Source organism: Colius striatus, chromosome 9, assembly GCF_028858725.1.
Source record: "Colius striatus isolate bColStr4 chromosome 9, bColStr4.1.hap1, whole genome shotgun sequence".
In the NCBI taxonomy this organism is placed as follows: domain Eukaryota; kingdom Metazoa; phylum Chordata; class Aves; order Coliiformes; family Coliidae; genus Colius; species Colius striatus.
The window spans coordinates 14,050,642-14,070,173 of record NC_084767.1 but is presented as its reverse complement, the minus strand read 5'-3'; the positions used below and the strand labels follow the sequence as shown (position 1 = coordinate 14,070,173).

General features: G+C 57.6%; 2 protein-coding genes across 6 annotated transcripts in view; both read right to left on the bottom strand.

Moving 5' to 3' along the window:
* Positions 1-2,795, bottom strand: part of CAMK2A (calcium/calmodulin dependent protein kinase II alpha) — a 30,111-nt gene extending 27,316 nt beyond the window's left edge. For all 5 annotated transcript variants that reach the window (XM_062003130.1, XM_062003132.1, XM_062003129.1 and 2 more), the window contains exon 1: positions 2,734-2,795. In XM_062003130.1, the coding sequence (XP_061859114.1) occupies positions 2,734-2,795 (62 nt within the window). The remainder of the gene's footprint in view (positions 1-2,733) is intronic.
* Positions 2,796-9,341: 6,546 nt separating this feature from the next.
* ARSI (arylsulfatase family member I) lies at positions 9,342-12,209 on the bottom strand. Its single transcript, XM_010204780.2, has 2 exons — positions 11,890-12,209; positions 9,342-10,743 (listed from the first exon to the last, which is right to left on the bottom strand). The coding sequence occupies exons 1-2, from the start codon at positions 12,207-12,209 to the stop codon at positions 9,342-9,344; spliced, it is 1,722 nt and encodes a 573-aa protein (XP_010203082.2).
* Positions 12,210-19,532: the final 7,323 nt, after the last annotated feature.

The window sequence follows — 19,532 nt, the reverse complement described above, 5'->3', positions numbered from 1 at the left end:
GGGCTGGTCGTACACTGCTCCGCACTGTAATTGTCTCCAGCCTCAACCTGAACCTGCTGCGGGGGCGGATTCTGAGGCGCCGGTGGAGCTGCACTTCATGTTTGTCCTACTCTGGGGGGCCGTGGGCAGGATCCTCTCTGTGGCCCCCTCCACGCTGCCCCCTGCCCTCACCCCGCTCCCCTCCTGAAAGCAGAGGGTGGCAGGGAGGACCGGAGCAGCCCCTCACTTGCTCAGTTTTGCAGAGGCTGCCGTGGGAGTAGCTTTTTCCAGCCTCATGTCTCCTGCTCAGGACAGATGCCCTCCCCATCTCTGGGAGGTGCCCCACAGCATAGGCTCTGCAGACCCTTCTCCCCATCTCTGCTTCTCCCACGAAGCCAAGTCGTGGTGCTACTGCTAGGTGTGTGGCATCTTAAACCCCCCGCTTGTCTGAACGTTAAGATGGGCACAGCAGCCTGGCACTCAGCAGCTCCCCTCCTGCCATCCAGGCTTGGGGACGCCCCATGACCCCTCCAGCAAATCATCCCAGTTCCTCAGTGATGGCAAACTCAGGATGGACCTTTGTTTTCTCCCAGCCCCTGCAGGACACTGCTCCCGTTTAGGGACCAGGGGGGTAGTTCCCTGCTGAGCCCCTGCCAGGACACCCCTGCCCCAGCCAGCATTGGGACCATCTCGCTGGAGGAAGAGCGAGGCTTCCCCCCGTGAGCAGCTGCTGCAGCAGAGCAGAGGTGCAGCGCCTCGTCCTCATTTCCCTCTCAAAGCCCACGGAGCGGAAATTTCCCCATGGGAAACCGCTGATTTTTGAATGTGCCAGGATGTGCTGGAAACCATCCCAGTGGAAAATCCCCAACCAGCTCCACGGCGCCTCGACTAGCCCGGTGAAGCCCCTTCCTCAGGAGTCAACCTGAGTGCTGCAGTGGTACCTGCTCCCCGGGGCTGGGGGCTGCTCCAAGCTGCCCCTGCATTGCCCCAGGCACCGGGGTGGGCCAGAGTGCAATGCTTGCAGGAGACTGGTGAGCCATTGCGCCAGCTTTGCTCCTTTGTGCATGAACGTGTCAAACCGCATCTGTCGAGGCAGCTTTACAGCTTGGTGCTGGGCAGTGCGTGAGTCTGGGTGCTCAGCCCTCCATGTCTGCACCCATCCACCAAAGCGTTGCAAGCCAAATGCCTCCAGAGCTCTCCTGGTCCTCCTCCATCATGCCTGGCCTGCATGCTCCCCTCCACATCCCTGCACCGAGCTCTGCCCAGTCAGGGCCCAGCAATCTCCCTTCAGGCACCCAGCAGCCGCTGGCTCTCTTGTCCATCCCTTGTCCACCCCCTGCCACCACCACAGCGCCTCAGAGCCCAGAAAAGCCGAGAAACCTCTGGAAAAAGCAGGTCCCAGACCCCACCTTGCCACTAGCTCCCCTGTGGGTCATTGTCACAGTGCTAGCTGGGACTGTCCCCACTGCTGCTCCCCGCCAGCCCCTCGCAGCTGCCCTGATGCAGAGGGGATGGACATGGGGATCCACTTTCCTCCAGGGAGCTGCACTTTGTAGCAGCAACCCACACCCCCTGTTTGGCTGGAAAATATGAACGGTGCTCAGGCTGTTTGGTCCTCCCCTGTTTGCTCCATCTGTGTGCTCTCCCCTCTCCCTCGCCCCCATTTCACAGCCCACACACAGGCGGGCGTGGGTTGAGGCACAGGCTGCCCTGTGCCTGGGTGATGCAGGGCTGTGGGCGCCAGAGCGAGCACCCGTGCCTGTGTGGGACACACACAGCCCCCCGTGCCCGTGTGGGACACACACAGCCCCCCATGTGCCGCCCCCGGTGCAGGCAGCCACCCCCTGGCACGGGCTCCCGCTGCCACGCCGCCCAGCCGCGCCGAGGGGAACGCCCCAGATTTACACACCGGCTCCAAAAAAAGGCACCGACACCAAAACAGAGGCACATGCCTGCTCGGTTCTGCACCCGCTTTACAGCCACATGCTCAGCGCAGCACGGAGCAGCTGCACCAAGGACCTGGCATCTCCTGCTCCACCCTGGGATGCTCAGTGCCACCCAGGATCACCCCACCACCCTGCACGGGCATCTCTGTTTGCACACACAGGCACTCACACACACACACTTCGATCCAGGCACACGCAATGATACTGGGACCTGCCCAGCTGAGCCCTCCCTGGCCACAGAGCTGGGACAGGCAGGGCTGGGGCTCACCCGGGAGCACTGGTGCTGGGACGGGGGCAGGGGTGGGAGACAGCCCAGGGCAGCCCGAGAGCTGACAGGACTCTGCGTGCTGCCAGGCAGGCTGTGGCTCCTGCAGGACTGACCAAACTCTGTTGAATCCGTGCAGAGAAATCCCCTAAAGAAGTGTGAGGGACACGCTCCTCTTTGGCTTCCCCCCTCGACTGTCCCATTCCTCTTCCCAGCTGGAGAAGTTCCCGGGGGAGCAGCATTCTCTTTTGGGAGCAGCTTTTCCATAAGAGGAGCAGCTTTTCCATAAGAGGAGCAGCTCCAGCCCCCTGGGGCACCCCAAGCCCCTGGCCAAGCACCCACCGGCAGCCACCTGAACTGGGGAAGGGACAGAGTGAGTAGGGCTGGGGCTGACAGCCCTCATCCTAACCCCAGTCCCCCCCATCGCTCCCAGGTGCATTCCCGTCTCCTTTTCTTTTCCCCTCATCTCCAGCGATTCCCATTGCTGCTGAGGCTCTTCCCCACTGCCCCACTCCAAGCACCCCAGCCCCGTCCCTAACTTACTTGCCCAGTTCCTCAAAGAGCTGGTACTCCTCGGTGAAGCGATTGCAGGTGATGGTGGCCATCCCGAGGGGCTGGAAATGCTCCCTCCCCAGTGCGGAGTTTGGGGCAAGCAGCTCTCCTCTCACTCCCTCCCTCTCCGTGTGCTCCCGGGGCTCTCTCCTCGCCGAGGTAAATAAGGGAATATGTTTGATTGACAAGCCTGGAGATAATGATGAGGGCAATTTGTCTTCTCAGCTTCACAAGCCTTCGTCAGCATCCCCGTCCCCATGGCGACCACTGCTGCCAGAAACGCCCTGTTTCTGTTGCCGGGGCAACTGCTTCCCAAACCCACTGGCCGCCCGTGGGGACCAGGGCCTTTCTGGGGACCCTGTCCCGGGGTCTGCCCCGGGGGTCACCCAGCTGCTGCAGCAGTGGGGGGGAAGTCAAAACTGCAAATATTAAAGGCAAATTAAAAGGTTGTGGCAGTGGTAAAATAATTGGGGCAAAAAGGGTTTCCATGGAAACCGTGGTTTCCATGTTGCAGGAGGATGCTGTTGCCTCGGCAACTGCTTATCCCCCTTCCCCAAAATACAGACCCTGCTGGTGCCTGCAGCAGTGTCCCTCTGGGGCCAGGGTCTGTGGTCTGGGGACACGTCGGGGTGGGTGGGAGCAGATGGAACAGAAGTGTGTCAGGAGAAAGCCTGGCAGGTCCCCAGGTCCCCAGAGCAGCCTGCCAGCAGCCGGGCTCCCTGGGGGGGCCCCGACTGCTCTGCAGCGAAAGGCTTCCTCCACACTCCCCCTTTTGCCCAACAGCTCTCCCTATGGGCCCCAGGGCTCGCAGGGAGTGCACGTCCCTCAGGTGACTCACACTGTGGAGTGAGCAGCTTGGTCTAAATCAGAACTAAAAGGCCGAGTCCTGGGCTGCCATGTCCCTGCAGTGCCCAAGCTGAGGCAGTAAAGGGGCCATTTCAGAGTAGGGGTAGGAGGAAGGTCTGTTCCTCTGCTTGAGCTTTTTGCTGATGAGTTGTCTTTCCACTGTGTTTAACACAAAAAGGGCAATGTAAGTACAGTAACGAGGCCTGAGACAGCAGGGGAGAGGTTTCCCTCTGATCCCATCTTGCTGCTGGCATCCCTGGCACCACCCTTAGGGCAACCAGCACCTCCCCTCTATCTAACCCACCTCTTACACCCTCATACCTTCTGACCACCCCCAGCAGAGCTTTCTTCTAGCCTTTTGTCCCATTTCTGGATGACTTTATGGTTCTATGATTTTGCATCAGAAGGAGCCCCTGCCATCCCGGCAGAAGGGGCTCCCACCTCTAGCCAAGAGAGTGTTGCCTTTGGCAGCTGAGATGGATAGAGTTCCCCTGCAGGCTGCCATGGAAGGGTTAAAAGGAAAAGAAAAGGCTCTAACCAGGCAAAAATAGGGAGAAATCTTTGAGAGGAGAGAGAGAAGGAGGAGCAGAGAGAGGGAGAGAAGAAAGGAGGTGGAAGTGGAGGAGGACAGCAAGTGGCGGAGTGAGGAAGAAGAGGGGGAGGAGGAGAAAGGTCTAATGGCTTTTCCATTAATTGCACCATTCCCCACCTTGCATCCCCACTTCCAGCCCCCTGCTCCCACCTGGCCCAGCCCAGGGGGACCCAATTCGTACCCATGGGCACAGGGATAGGGCCACACTCGCTCCCCAAGGGCTGGCCATGCCACTGCGTGGGCAGAGCACCACGGGCATCCACATTCCCCACCCCTGGGGGCTGCCAGGGAGGTCAGGGCAGCGGGATGCTCGGGGAGTGCTCTCCTGCTCCAGTGTCCTGCTGCCAGCCCCCAGCACCCCCTTGGACCTGAAGAGTGAGAGGAAGAGCCCCCCAGGCCAGGGACCCATGGACACCCATGAGCAGCCGCACTCCCACGCCATGCTCCCTCCCTCCTGCCGGTGCTACCGTGGATGCCCCCGCTGTGACCTGCCCCTCCTGCCCACCCTCACACTGCATGCCTCTGCAGCCCCTCAAGCCTGGCACCCTTCCTCCCTCGTGCCCTCGCTGTGCCCCTGAGCCCCTGGGCCCTGAGCTCCTCTCCCAGAGCAATGGCAAAGCCCCTGTGGGGTCTCTGCCTCCCTCCTTGGGTTTCTCTGCCTGGCACAGACGTGGCTCTCCAGGAAGGGCTTCTCCCCTCCTGCTCTCCTCTCTGTTCTTTTTTTTTTTCCCTTTTCCTCAGCATTTTTCTCTCTCTGAGGGTGAGGGGGTGTCAGGCGTATGGGTGCTGAACAAGCTCTGCTTTGCCGATGATGTTTCCCCAAGCAGGAGCTGCCATGTGGCTCCACTCCCTGGTGCCTGGGGACAACCCCAGGAGAGCAGGAGCTCTGTGTGGGACCTTCCTCCCTCCCCAGGTCGGGAGCTCTCCCACCAGCTCCCAGGGGAGGGGAACAATCCCAGCCCTCTGCCAAGGACCTCGGGATCCTCTTTGGATGTCTCTCCTCAGCTGAAGTCTCTCCAGCCAGCCCAAGATCTGCTTCCGCAGGGCTTTGTTGAGCCAAGCTGCTCTCCTGCTGCCGTGCTCAGGTCTGGCCGCCTGATGGAGACCTTCATCCCCAGCAGCTCCTCTCCATCACCCGCTGTGTCTCCAGGCATGCCTCCTGCTCTGCCCATGCCTGCTCCAGCTCTACCTACAGATACTTTGCTTCTGCATCCCAGCATGGGACTGCACCTGAGGTCTGATGCAAATCCCACATGCACTGAATGGGCCCCTGCCCCACGAGGCTTGGGGAGGGCCGGCGTGTCTCGGGGTGGGAGGGCAGGTCCCCTGCTCCCACGGGGGGGTCTGGGGGGTCTGCATGGGCCCCAGGGAGCTTGCAGCAGTGCCTCACACGCAGTACCAGTGGGACTGAGAATTACATACTGCAGAGATCCCAAAATTACTGGGACAGTTTCACACGCAAGCTGGGGTCTGGGGGATGCTCAGTTGCTGTCCTCTGGGAAGCTGAATTTGGGGCTATTTTTAGACAAAGATTATAAATACCATGGTAAGGAGAGCTGATTTACATTTAGGGTTGTGTTTGCAAAAGTGTCCTGTCCCTGTGGGCCCCTGCACTCGCTCCTGCAGCCACATGAAACTGCTTCTGGCTGGCACAGGGTGTCCCCAGGGCCACCCTCTCTCTTTCCTGTAACTGAGCTTCTTCCTTTCCTTCAAATAGAAGATGCCTGTGGGTCTTGAGAGGCTCTGAGGTAGGCCCAGTCCTGTCAGGCCCATTCCATCCCCATCCCAGTCCTCCTCCTATGCCAGCCCTCATCTTCATCTGATCCCAGCTCCAAATCCATCCCCATTCTCATCCTATCCCTCTCATCTCCATCCCATTCCAGCTCCATCTATCCTCATTACATCCTCCTCCCCATCTCCATCTCGTCCCAATTCCACCCATCTCCATCCCATGCCCTTCCCCATTTCCATCCCATCCCATCCCATCCCATCCCAACTCCATCTACCTCCATCTCAACTCTCCCACCCTCAGCCTACAGGGAGGAGGTAGCAATGCACCCCAGGGAGAGACAGGCACTATCCCCTTCCATTCTACCTTGCTTACCCCTTCTCCTGGCCCACAGCCCTCACGGCCCCCAACGTGTTCCCCCGTCCATCCTCTCTGCAGGGCCCCATCCTGCACCCAGCTCTGCCTGGGCTCCCAGGGCTCTTTGCAGGGTGGCTGGGAAGGAGGAGATGCTCAGTCTGTCTGTGTAAACACGTCTCCTGGGTGCAGCATCGGGGCTGGGCAGGGTGCTCCACCACCAAGCATCTCACCAGCTGCATTAAAACTTTGGCAGGCAGAGTGCACAGGCACTGCCAAGGGGCTTGAACTGTGTGAAAACACAGGATTTGCGCACATTGCTGCATTTTTCCCCACAGAGACCACTAATGAGCAGTGGTGGGATGGGGAGTCCATGCAGTAGCCACTGCCTGCCCCTTCCCAGCCCAACATTCAGAGACTGGAAGTGGGACTGGAAGCAGTGATGAAGGACAGCTGCTGCCTCGGGCTGCAGGCTCGGCACTCTCCAAGCACCCAGAGATGCTCCTGACTACTTTTCCTCTTTGTTTTGGGGGACTAGGAGTTTCCTTCTACTGTTTCATTTTGTAATAATTCCAGAATGCAACTTCTGTTTAACAAAGAAGAAGAGGGCAGACCCCAGGCTACGGCCAGGCTGGCTGTGCGACCACGGCGTCAGGCCAGCAGAGCAGAGGCCGGGCGAACCTTTGCAGGGGGACATCAGTAAATCAAACAGGTTTGCATGGAAATTTCCATATTCGAAGAGGGAAAAAAAAAAAAAGAGAAAAGAAGGACTAAACTTGGATGGTTTATATAAATATGGAAATGAAAGCCATTTCCCGAGCACTGCCGCCGCCCCACGGCCAGCCCCGCTCTCCCGCTCCCTCCAGCACCGGCTCCCCGTGCCCGACCCCCCATAGCCACCACCCTCTGCTCTCCTCCAGCTCAGGATTGGACTGCAGCAGCCTCCTCTTCTTCACCATTATATTCAGACACCAGTTGGCTTTGCTAACGTGCAGCCAGCGCTGGGCACACGGGTGGTGGATGTCCCTGGGGACCAGGCTGCCTGCTTGAGGTAGTTCAGGGATGTGCAGCATCCTCTGCTACACGGAGAGACGTGCTGAGGGAGCCCGAGTTGGACGTGAGGCTGATGGGGGAGCTGAAAATCTCTGAAACCTGTTGGTGTTGTCACTGTGGGGGCTGTGCCTGCAGGGGACAACCCAGGGACAGCTGTGCGCGGAGCAGCTGGGACAGGAACACACACTGCCACACTCTGGCTTTGCAAACTCCTTCCCATCTCTACAACAAGAGGCCTCCTCTATTCTGCCTTGCTGACAGCTTTGCTTGGTTTTTTTTTCCTTTTGTTTCTATAGAAAATCCCAATTCCCCCAAATAATCCAGCTAAGAGTAAGGGGAAAAAAAAATACAAACGTGTCATTGCATTCTCTTCCCGTCCCCGTCCCTCTCTCACACACAGGGCTTGAAAGCACACTGAAAGGTATTCAGCGTGCACGCTGCCAATTGTCACATCTTTCAATGACAGCTTTTAAATGAATGTTATTTTGCAAGGGGGAGAGAGAGAGAGGGGGAAAAAAAAGGGGAAAAAAAAAAAGCAGCAAGCCCACACTGCTCATCCAAGAGCTGACAAGTCCTAACGGGCCTCATTTTCCAGAGACAAAAATAACTATTTTCAAAATTCACAGCAGGGCCTTCGCCTACACGCGCTGCACCAAGAGAAACCTGTGGGGAGAAATGTAAAACACATTGTGTAAATGGAAATGCACCATGCATCCGAAACGCTTTTGAAGCTATTTACCCTCTTTCATCCTCGCCAGCTCTCCTCTGAGCACACTGCGCACGCTCGCACCCTGCCAAAGGCGCGGGGGCACGGCGCTTTGCCAGCTGCCCCGGCGCCCAAGCTGCCTGGGCTGGCATGGGCTGGCTCCCCACGGCAGGAGGATGGTGGGGAGGTGGTTCCCTCCCCACGCTGCGCTGTCGGGAGAGAGGTGCCCATCTGTGACAAGGGGATGTGGTACAGTGTTGGCAGGAAAGACTTGTCCCCATACCCCCCTACAGCTTTGAAGTCCTGCAGGGGATCAAGTCCAAGCCAGAGCAGCAGCACATGCAGAGATCTTGAGATCTTTCTTCTGCCCTGGGTTCAACAGTGGGGATGTGGGGACAGGGAAGGCCCCAGCACTGGGAAGGGCAGCTGCGGTGGCTGGCTGATTGGAGGTGTAGGATGCACAGGGAGGAATGTGGGTGTCTACAGTCACACACATGGTGGGTCTTGGCAGGTAAAACTGTGGATGAAAAGGTCTGGCGGGTGGCTGATCCATGTGATGTCCACCAGAGGTTGGGGAAAGCCTGCCTCCCAAAGGTGGGGTCCTGCATCCTCTGAATGCATCCAACCACTTCTCCATGAGCCATAGTTCCTTCCTGGGGCTGCTCCCAGCCCCCCAAGCCAGCACAAATCAGAAGCCATGGCCTGCTATGAGGTCTCCACAGCAGCAAGGCTGAGTCCAGCCTTGTCAGTCTCAAGTCTGACATCCATGGTCAGGAATAGTCCCAAACAGAAGTATAATAGGGAAACATCATGGCCTTGGGGTTGGGGGAGACCCTCAAATTCCCAGAGCAAGAGCAAAGAAGACAGATGCCTGGCAGCAGGCAGGAAGTCAGGAGCACATACATACTGGGAAAGGGCAAGGGACACTGAGGCTGGGCAGCACCCCTGAACCCCCACCCTGAGGCCGTCTGCTTCCTCCTGGCATTGCAACATCCAACACTCAGAGCCCACAACTGCCTGCAGAGTCCTTGGGAAAAAGGTGTCTCTCTTTGGAAGGAGCACTGCACAGCTTGGCCCAGCCTGCTGCTAAGCAGCACGGCTCAGCCTACATCACCCTTCCTTGCCCAGTGGGACCACCTCCCTGCAGCCACTGGTCCAGACAGAGAGGTGAAGCGTTTTGGGGTGAACCCTGGGGCAGGGGAAAGCAAGAGGGTGCTGGCCACCTCCCCACCCATCCCTCTGCCTCACTCCCTCCCTGTGGCACTGCTGTCCAGAGCTGCACCCTGGCGAGGCTGAGTCGATGCTGGGGGAGTCTCCCATCAGATGCGGTTGGACATGAGCCTGGTGTTCAGCTTGCGGAAGAAAGAGCGCAGCTTGCAGATCTTGCACTTCTTCTTCTTGTTCCTACTCTTCGGGGGCTCCCCGATGCCCTCCCACTCCTCCACGTCGTCCTCGCTGGCCCAAGGTCCCCAGGCGCCGCCGTTGAAGTCCGGGTGGGCCCGGGGGTTCTCTGCAGGGTACCGCACCGGGATGGCCGTCCGGTTGTAGTGCACCAACCTCATCAGGAGGCTCCTGACCACATCTGGACGCTGCTCCGAGAGGTCGTAGCGCTCATAGGGGTCGGCGGTGATGTTGAAGAGCCACACAGACTTCCTCAGGCCGTCAGTGAGACGCTCCAGGTTCCACCAGCTCCCCGGGAAGTTGGTCAGGGTCTGCGGGGGGATCCAGTCGCTGTACCCCGGGTCACCCGTGAGGAGCTTCCACTCCCTGACGCGGATGGAGGCTTGCACGGCCGTGTTCCAGATGCCGAAGCCGTCCTCCAAGGAGCCGTGCTTGGCGTGGTTGTACAGAGGGTCGATGTTGTGCAGGATTTCGGTCCGTGGCGACTCCTTGCCCTCGCTGATGGCCGGCCAGACGTTGTAGCCATCCAAGCCTGGGACGTTGCTCAGGTTGCCCCTGGCCAGGCTGACCAGAGTCGGGTACCAGTCCGTGATGTGAACCAGTGCCCAGCTGGTCCGGCGCTTGCGCTTGATCAGAGGGCTGTGGACAAAACCGATGCCACGGACTCCCCCTTCCCAGTAGGTCCCTTTGCGGCCCCGTAGAGGCCAGTTGCTTCCCCCGGAGAAGGTCTGCCCGCCGTTGTCAGTGGAGAAGACGATCACGCTGTTGTCATAATAACCGTACTTCTTGAGGGCCCAGGTGATGTTCTTCACCGCCTCGTCCATGCACGTCACCATGGCAGCGTACTTGCGGCGGGCCACGTTGCCCATGGAGCGGTAGCGGTAGATGTACTCCTTGGGCGACTGCAGAGGCGTGTGGACCGCTTGGAAGGCCACATAGATGAAGATGGGCTCCCTGGGGCTGTGGGATGCCAGGATCTTGCTGACGCGCTGGGCGTAGAGGAAGGTGGAGTATTTCCCACTCTGGTCCCAAGCCACGTCCTCTCCTTCGTGCAGGTCGTACCCGCAGACGCCCGGCCCGTCGCAGTTGTCGTAGGTGTAGTAGTCCACGTTGCCTGTCAGGGAGCCCAGGAAGGTGTCAAAGCCCCGACGGGTGGGCAGGCATTCCTTCTTGTAGAAGCCGAGGTGCCACTTGCCCACCATGTGCGTGGAGTAGCCGGCTTCCTGCAGCTTCTGGGGCAGGGTGACCTGGTCGAGGGGCAGGCAGTTGGGCTGCCGAGGACGGATGATGGAGTGCTGCAGCCCTGTGTGGATCTGGTACCTGCCAGGGAAGAACCAGGAGGAATCAGTGGTGATGGGGAGGAGTGCCAGGTGGGGACATGGTGACACTTCATGTGCTGGAGGCCCCAAATGCACACAGCTCTCTGTCACCCAGGCCAGCTCATGGAGCAAGCTCCATGCCAAAGACAAGGAGCTACTTATCCACTCAAAAGCACCAAAAGCAGATGTTAAAAAAAAAAAAACCAAACCCAGAGAGGAGCTCAGCAGACATCTCAAAAGCACACTGGGATGCTCTCCTGGGATGCTACTGGCAGTTGGCCGTGCTGCTGCCAGTTCAGAGGAGCTGGCTGTGCTCTGCTGGGGCTGGGCAGCACAAGCAGGAGTTGTGCACTGGTCCCTCGTGGTTTGCAGTGCCCCACCTGGGTGCCTTCCCCAGCTTTGCACTCCCTGGGGATGCCTGGGAACCCTCTAGACCTACCAAGAGAGAAGAAAGGCCTTTGCCTGGATCCTGAAGGGCTCCACCACTCCCAGGAAGTAGGTGACAACAGCCACATAGGCTTATCCCTTGGGCCCACTCATCAGCAGGAGATAATCTGGTGTGATCTCTAAAGGTCTCTTCCAACCCCTACCATTCTATGATTCTATGAAATCTGCATCCTATGGCAAGTGCTGACCTCCCAGCCCTGCTCCGGCTAAAGCCCTGTCTGTCCCAGGAGACAGAAGGGCCCAGGACCAGGGAAGATCTGGCTGTGCCTCCATGGAAGAAAGTGATGGACCAGCATCCAGCTTGTCTTGGCCAGTGTAGTGATGAACACACAAGCAGGAAGACAATGGCCCAAGGGCCTTGTAGATGCTGGGGAGAAATGATCCTTTGACCCCATAGCCCAGCAAAAAGTCCCCGAGGGGCAGCGTGGCAGCAGGGACACGGCTCTTCAAGGAGACCACTCTCTCCCAAAGTGACACCCGTTACCCAATGGCAGCGGCATTTGTGGCCTCACCATGGGCCACTGTTTATCCCATGAGAAAACCAACTGAAAGCCAGCAAGATGCTTTATTCTGGAGGACCTCCATCATCTGCCAGGACACCGGGGCATCAGTCCAGCAGCAAGCTGGGGTTAAGCCCCACAGAGAGAGGGAAAGGAGGGAAGGAGGGACACGCATGGGACATGAGCAGGCACTGGCTTACCTGCCAGTTATCAGCTGGCTCCGGGACGGGGTGCAGATGGGCTGGATGTAGTAGTTCTCCAGCTTCACACCCTCAGCTGCCAGCCTGTCCAATGTTGGTGTCTGGATGTCTGAGCCGTGGTACCCAACATCATGGTAGCCTTGGTCATCGGTCAGAATGAAGATGATGTGAGGTGGCCTAGGGAAGGCAGGAGGCAGCGATTTCTCCAGGGGGTCTGTGGCCACGTCGGCCACCAAGCCGGGCTTCATCCAGTCCCAGGATAAATAGCCAAAGCTGAGCAGGCTGACAAGGGAGAAGCCCGTGAGAGCATAGACGGCCATCCCGGCTCACGCTGCGCTGCCTCTGCAGGGAGCTACTGTACCAGCATGGTCTCAGAGCCGCGGGAACAGGAGGTCTCCCCCTCCTCACGGGGGTCCCCGACCTAGGGGGTGGCCCCCAAAGGCCCTGCAGCCGGTTTGGCGGGAGCAGCTCCCATGGAGGCACACTCGGGCGCACACAAAGAGCTTAATCCGCCGGGGCTGGGTTGCCTTCAGTCAAAAGAAAATAACCCTCGCTCCGCTCCAATCACACACATCTGCAGGGCAGGACGGGCTCCCGGCAGTGGCTCGCAGCAGCTCCCCCAGCGTCCCGGGCGCTGGAAACTCTTCCCAGCTTCTTGGCTTTTCCTCGCCCGGGCTATGTCTTTACGAAGAACACCGTCAAACCCTCTCTGAGAAAGCAGCTGCCGTCTCCTCTGCTCCAGCCCCGCGCCCGCCCCGTTATCCAGACGGGCTACGACCAGCCTTTCCTTTAAACTCCCGCGGAAGAGGGTGCTAAAGTTCTAGCCCAGGGGTGTGAGCTCTCCTCACTCTCCGGGGGAAGAGCCGCCTTCTCCTTTTCTCACCCTCTGCTCCAAAGCAGAGAGTCTCAACATCTGGCCGGGATGTGGGCTCGGCCGCCAGGTTTATGGGGAGCCGCAGGCTCGGCCCCTCCCCACTCAGCAGCTCCAGCAAAGAGCCCAGAGCCTGCAGGGTCCTAAGCGTGGTGTTCCCCGAGCTGCTGCTGCTTCCCTCCCTGCTCGTCCCATGTGTGCCGTGTGGGCCAGGGCCCCGGTGGGGTGCTGAGCTGAAGCCCCCCACGTACACGGATGCATAACATCTTTCAGTTTTTAACTGCAGGCCAAGCAGTGACTTACAAAACAGTATCATTGTTTCTTTTTTAAAAACACAGCAAGGGTTTCACAAAGCACTATGCATACAGAGACAGAGACGGGTGATGAATGCAATAGGGTTACACTGATAAGACAATTTGGAAGCTGACCTCCACAGCACCCAGCCAGGGAGGGCAGTGGGAAGGGCTGCATCCCCAGGAGGGACTGCAGGGACCAGCTGCCCGTGCCGCCAGAATCACCGTCCAAATAAATCCTGCGCAAGGGGAAGCTGCAAAAACTTGTTGGGATGCACCACACTTGTTGAACAAAACCCCCCATGGGCATGCAGAGCACTACAGAGTGGGGAAACTGAGGCAAGGAGAGGCCATTCCTACAGGTCATGGCCACAGACAGCCAAGGGTAAGGTTTGGTATGAAGTAGAGACCTCTGCCAATGCATGGTCTGAGCTTGGGGTACAGGGACAAGGGGCCAGGGTCATGTCCTGGTGCTTCAGGGGCACTTTTTGGAGAGACAAGCCATGCTGCTGTGTGATTCCTTTCACAGGGCCAGCATTCATCAGGTATCAGGCAGCCATCATGCCTGGTATGCATCTTGTCCCCTTGACTTTCCCCTGGGGAAGGGCTTGGTCCAGGAGGGGGCATTTCAGTAACACAAACCCACCCACGGTCACCCACTCCTGGCAGAGCTGGGAGTTGAGCCTTGTGCCTGTCTGGGCACAGTTCCATCCTGTGCACTGACCCAAAGGGGACCCGAGGGGTGCCCTGACACAGGCCCCCCCCCCCCCCCTCGTCTGCCGTTGGGGGTCAGGGCTGTGGTGGTGGGGCTGGCTGGTGCTTTGTCTGCACAGGGGCAAGGGCTAGCTCAGAGGAGTTGCTGAGCCAGGTGGTTCCTTGCCCCTGACCTGGGTCTCCTGCCTTGTCCCTAGTCCCAGGATTCCCTCTGCCAGATCCCCTCCTGTGGATCCCCTCCCTGGTCTCCCCTACACTGTCTGCCCCAGGCACTACCCTGATGCCTCCAGCCCCCCACGCCTCACACCTCCCCACTGCCCCACACCAGTCTGCCCCATAGGACCCCGGTCCCCATGGAAATGGGGGCAGGAGGGATCACAAGGCTCCCCATTGCCAGGGATAGGGGTGACTCTCAGGAAAGGCAAAAGGAGGGTGGGCTTCTCCCTCATGGCTTGGGACAAAAGCAGAGGGGACAGGGACAAGCGTAAGGACTTGGAGACAGCAGGGAGTCTGCAGGAGGACAGGGGGGCTGTGGGGGGACAGGAGCAGGAGGTGGCCATGGAGAGCTGTTTTCTGTGCCTTTCCCTGCTGGCAGAAGCCCCTGCTCGCTCGAGGGAGTGCAGCATGGCTGGGTCGGGCCCTTCAGCGAGGTTTGATTAATCCCCAGGGATTCATCACTCATTCCTTCCACTCGCTCCTCTGCTCCCCTCTCCTCCCCTTGCTCCTTTCCACCACTCCTCTGCCTCCTGCATGTCTCTTTCTTCTGCCCTGACATCTTTACTTTTGAACAATTCCCTCCTCTTGGAAAAATCTTGACCTAACTGAAGGAGAATAGAAGTAGTGGATGGTTCAGGACCCCCAGTTCCTGAGTCCTGTGTGCTCCTCCAGCATTGCTGATGGAGCCTGCAGCCCTCTGTGCCCCTCTTGAGCCATCTAGGGCCCCAGGACTCCCTGAGCACCTCAACCCTGTACTCACAGCCCCATGCAGACCTTGGACCAGAGACAGAGTATCACCTGAGTTTATAATCCCAGCTCTTCCCAGATAATAAATAATAGTCTGTTTGGGTGAATACTACAGATTAGAGAGGAAATTGAAGACATTGGGGCTGACATGCAGCAGAGAAAGTGTGTTTGAGGCACACAGATAAACTGTTTCTTGGTTGTGGCTGGAGAAGGGACGAGGGAGAGCAGCAGGAGGGATGTGCAGGCTGTGGGAGGGGGCTGGAGCCCACCTCCCAGGAGCAGGAGCGGAGCAAATCTTCCCAGATGTGGGGATTTGCTGCTGCAGTTGTGCAGCGGGTTGCATCCTGCTCACATATTCTGCAGAGGGTGCGCAGGCTGGGAGGGTCACTCTGAATGTAATTTGCTGAGGATGGCCAGAGCTCAGAGAGTGGAAAGGAGGGAAGGAGCAAACAGCAGAGACATGGGCATATGGTGGGACAGAGAGGGGACCTTCTGTACCAGGCCAGGGCAGCCAGCTCAGGGAAATCAGTGGCAGATCTGAGCTGGTCCCAGGTCTGGAGAGGAAACAGCAGAGTTAACTCCACTCAGGGAGCTTTTCCAAGAGCCAAAGGGTGAATAAATAGTGAGTTTGTTGGCAGTGACCCTACTCTGAAGGATCAGGGACAGCTGGCTTGGTCCCAGCAGCATACAGACACCTTCCAGGCAAGGGGGATTGCACAGGCTGTGTTCTCCTCCAAGAAATGATAAAAAGGGGAGAAGCAGCAAGGGTTATGGAGAAACTACTGTAGATCCCAGGAGAAACGGGGTGCAATGGGACCCTCAAAACAGCTCCACTGAAATCAGTTGATGAGCAGACAGGAGGTGGGAGCAGCTGGGAGGGAGGAGGAGGAGGAGGAGGAGGAAGAGGAAGAAATAACATCTCTGGAGTTTCAGGGTCAGGACAATTTAAGGCGGCTGCATGGCTGCTCTGAGGGTGATTAATGCATCACAAGGTCTCAGGATGGAAAAAGTGCTTAGGGCCTTCAGCCACCCTCCAGCCGCTTTTAATTCAAGGCAGTCACTTGTCCAGCCTCGCCCAAAGATGTCTCAAGAGCCAGGAGCTTCCTTGCAGAGCTCCGGCACGTTGCACAATGGGGAGATTTCCCCTGGCAGCCAGCCTGGCCATGGATGCTGAGCCAGCCAGCAGATCTTGTCTGCTTCACTCCTGCATCTGCCCAGCGCAGGACAGCCCTGGTCCTCCCCATGGCATCAGTTGCTGCCACAAAAGTCCCTGAATCTCCCTCCCAGCTGGATCTGCAGTGGTTTTATCTGTTCCAAGATGATGGGAAACCCCACCGGGGTCTAGTAGTGGCCCCATGGGCAGACCATCACCCACCTGCACTCCAACTGAGCTTCCCCAACCTGGAGCATCACCTTCCTCTACCTCAATCGAGTTGCCTTAACCCAGAGCATCACCTTCCTTTAACCCAACTGGGCAGCCCCAACCCAGATCATCACCCCTCTGCACCCCAGCCCAGCACTTCCATGCTTCTGCATGGAAAGATCCAGCTGGGAACAACCTCCTCACACTGAGAAACTCCACAGCAGCCAGGGTAAAGCCACCAGTCAAAGCTCAATATGCTTCTTTTTGATGCTTTTCAGCCCAGTGACGTGACCTTAGAGGCAGCAAACCCTGACCAGTGCCTGGGCCAGATCCCTCCGTGTCCCTGCAGCTGGCACAGCTCCTCGCATTTGCACAGCTGGTTCTATAACCAAATATTTGAGTAGTACCTCTTTTTTTTTTTTCCCTTTTATTAATTTTATGTGGCCTGGGGCAAGAATGAAAATAATCACAGCCCTTCCTGCTTTCTTCTCCCCACCGCCCCCCGGCTCCGGCCGCACTTGTGTTTTGGCTCCGAACGCTCTCGCTGCAAACGGGGTTACGCAAACAGGCTCCACATATTTCTCAGCGCCTGTGATCTGCCACGAGGGCCACACAGCAAAGTTTAACACTAAGCCTCAAACCTTTTGCTTTTGCTTTTTTTTTCTCCTTTTTCTTTATTTTTTAACCCTTCCCAGGGCAGGAGCCCCTCCAGCCCTCAATACTGCCTTTCTCTCGCCATCAATGGGGCATTATGGCAGGGGAATTATTGAAAGCAGAACTCCCAGGCTTTACAATGGGAGCTCTGTGCAAGGCAAATATTGCACAATCTGTTTGCACTCCGCAGGCTCGGTGCCCTGCCCCCTCGGCAGCCCCGCTCGCGCCTCAGCCTCCGGCCTGCCGAAACGGGACCTTCAAAATAAGCAATATGAAAGGTTTTTAATAAGTCCCTTCTCTCCTCCTTCAGAGTGAGACATCTGACCTAACAGGGCTTTGGGGAGCTGGGCCTGGCCTCAGAAAACCAGCGTGTCGCTCTCACCTCTCAGATGTTTAAGGGTTTCCGCTCTCCCCGGCCAACGTGTGATGCATTCACTTTTTTATTGACACGATGAAAGAGGGTAGGCAAGTCTGGAAAAGGAGGGAGCAGTCCTGGGAATGGGGAGAGCTTGTTATTTTGTCTAGAAAGTGGGGGAAAAGGCTGAAGGGAGGAGGTGGCCAGGCAACTTGCAGGGAAGGAAAGAGGCTGGAGGCATCGCCGGTCCCAAGCCCAGCAGGACATGAGGCTGGAGGCAAACGCCTCTCCATTGACGTGGGAGCTTCCAAGAAGTCCCAGCCATCACATCCTTGGCCTGGGGATGGATCATGGTCCTATCCTGGTCTTCTTCCTGCCTCTTCCTGCCATGAGCACTCTTTGCTCCTCAGGTGTCTTATCCTCCATGGATAGCTCCAGGGACTGCCTCTTCTTTCTGGTGCCCAGTAGGCAGGCAGCATTTCTTCCAGGAACCACTTCCTCCCCTCCAGCCTCCAAAATCACATTCTCACACTTCAGGACCTCATTTTCCCCACCCCAAGCCCAGCACTTCCCTGTCTCTGGCCGCACGGCCCCTGCAGATCAAAGCTGATCTAGCAGCAACCACTGCAGTGAAATCTCAACCAGATTACAGGGTCTTGGTTTGGGGGAACTCAGAAGTTTCTGAATGCACCATAATTTCCTCTCTGGAAGCTGGAGCCAGGGGAGGAGGAAACAGCAAATCTGCATCCGTTTCTGCTTATGCAACCCTCATCCTGGTTACAGGAATGAGGAGCAATGCAGCAACAGCCATGACATTGGATGCCAAAGCCACAGGGGGGTAGCACGTTATGGGGGCAGAGAGGAGAGCATCAGCCATCCTTCTGACAAGGGCTCAGCAGCACTGGTGGCTATTGTTCTTGGAGCCAAATGGCCTTTATTTTTCAATACCCGTATTTCACCCGTATTTGTGTGGTTGAAAATAACCATCATCATCAAAATGCACTTAGAAACCGTAGCACAACATTAGAGCCCTTTCTAATGTAAACCATAGCCTCTAAACACACATCAGGCTTGGCCAGGGTTTGTTCCCCACTGCTTCTCCCTTCCCAGTCGCCCAGCACTAGCAAAATAGGAAATAAAAGCCCGAAATAAGTGCAGTTTGTCTCTTAGGCTGAGGAATTTTCCTCCCTGCTTTGGTCACTGATGATACATCTTAACGATTCTGAAAATTCTGTCATGAAATGACTTCTACGCCTTCCTGCTCACATTTGGTTTCTTCCTTCCCCTCCATTCAGGAGACTTCAGTCCATCAGCTCCCCTTCCTTCATATAATATTCCTCCCCTTCCCTTTCCCCACCTCCCGGGAAACTGCAGCTTGTTGCCTTCTCCTCTCCTCTCTCTAACGACTGGCGTGCTTGCTTTGAAGAACTGGAGAGCAGCCCATGGGTTTGGCACTGCTCCTTTCTTCCCATGCCTTACGGCAAGCTTTCCACATTGCCTGGGTGCTCTCCCTCCTTGTCCTGCCCCTCCTTCCCAATCCCCAAATCCGTCCCCCCTGGAAGCGAGGCTCTCCCTGCTGCAGCTTCCCGACAGAGCCGCGGGGCTCGCGTGATGCCTGGCAGTCTGGCTGGAGAGTTACCGGTTGCTGTGAGCAGGGGAGCTGTTGGGACGTGGATTCCTGTGAGATTCAGGGGAAGCAACTCGAGTCTGGCTTCTCAGGCAGGACAGCCTGGAGGTGAGGTACCTGCCTGGATGCACAGCAAAGCTGGAGAGCATGCTGAGTGGGTGGGTGAGTGCCTGGTCCCATCAGGCTCTCACAGCTCAAGCTCCTGGGGTGGACACTGCTCTGTCCCCCAACACCCCCCCCCCCCACACACACACACCCACCTTCCAAAAGGACTGACTTTTGCTAAAAAAATATATATCTATTAAATAAGGAGTCAGTGGTTCCCAGGCCTCCAAGGGCTCTCTTTGAAGCAGAGAAGGTCCCAAGGCGGCGGAAGGAAGGATTTAAGCATTTAGCATAGCTGGTTTCTGGCAGGGCTGCTCTGTGACCCTGACATTGCCTTCCTCAGCCTATTGATTTTGGACTCCCCCCACCTTCATTCCTGACAGGATTTATCATGGGATACACAGAAACTCCTCAATCCTCAAAGTATGCAAGATGCTGGCATCACCTCTAGCCTCACCCAGGCTGGGGAAGAAAGAGCAATTCTTCCCAGCACCCGCCTGACATGTGTCCCTCATCCTACAGCCACAGCAGGCTGCACCCCGGCACCTTGAGGAGAGCTCCCAGCTAGGCAGGGGCTGTTGTCCTCACCACGGCTGCCAGGGGAAGGCTGCTCACCCTCTGGAAGCAGCTGTGGCAGGCAGGTACCCAGAGACCTGGCATGGCCCAGGGTCCATGGGAGCAGCCCCAGCCCTTTCTCC

Bases quoted from the DNA above. Each gene is read 5' to 3' on its own strand.
- ARSI (XM_010204780.2), bottom strand. From the start codon at position 12,209: ATGGCCGTCTATGCTCTCACGGGCTTCTCCCTTGTCAGCCTGCTCAGC. The intron at 10,744-11,889 runs GTAAGCCAGTGC...CTTCCCTGGCAG, and splicing joins AGCCAGCTGATAACTGGCAG to GTACCAGATCCACACAGGGC.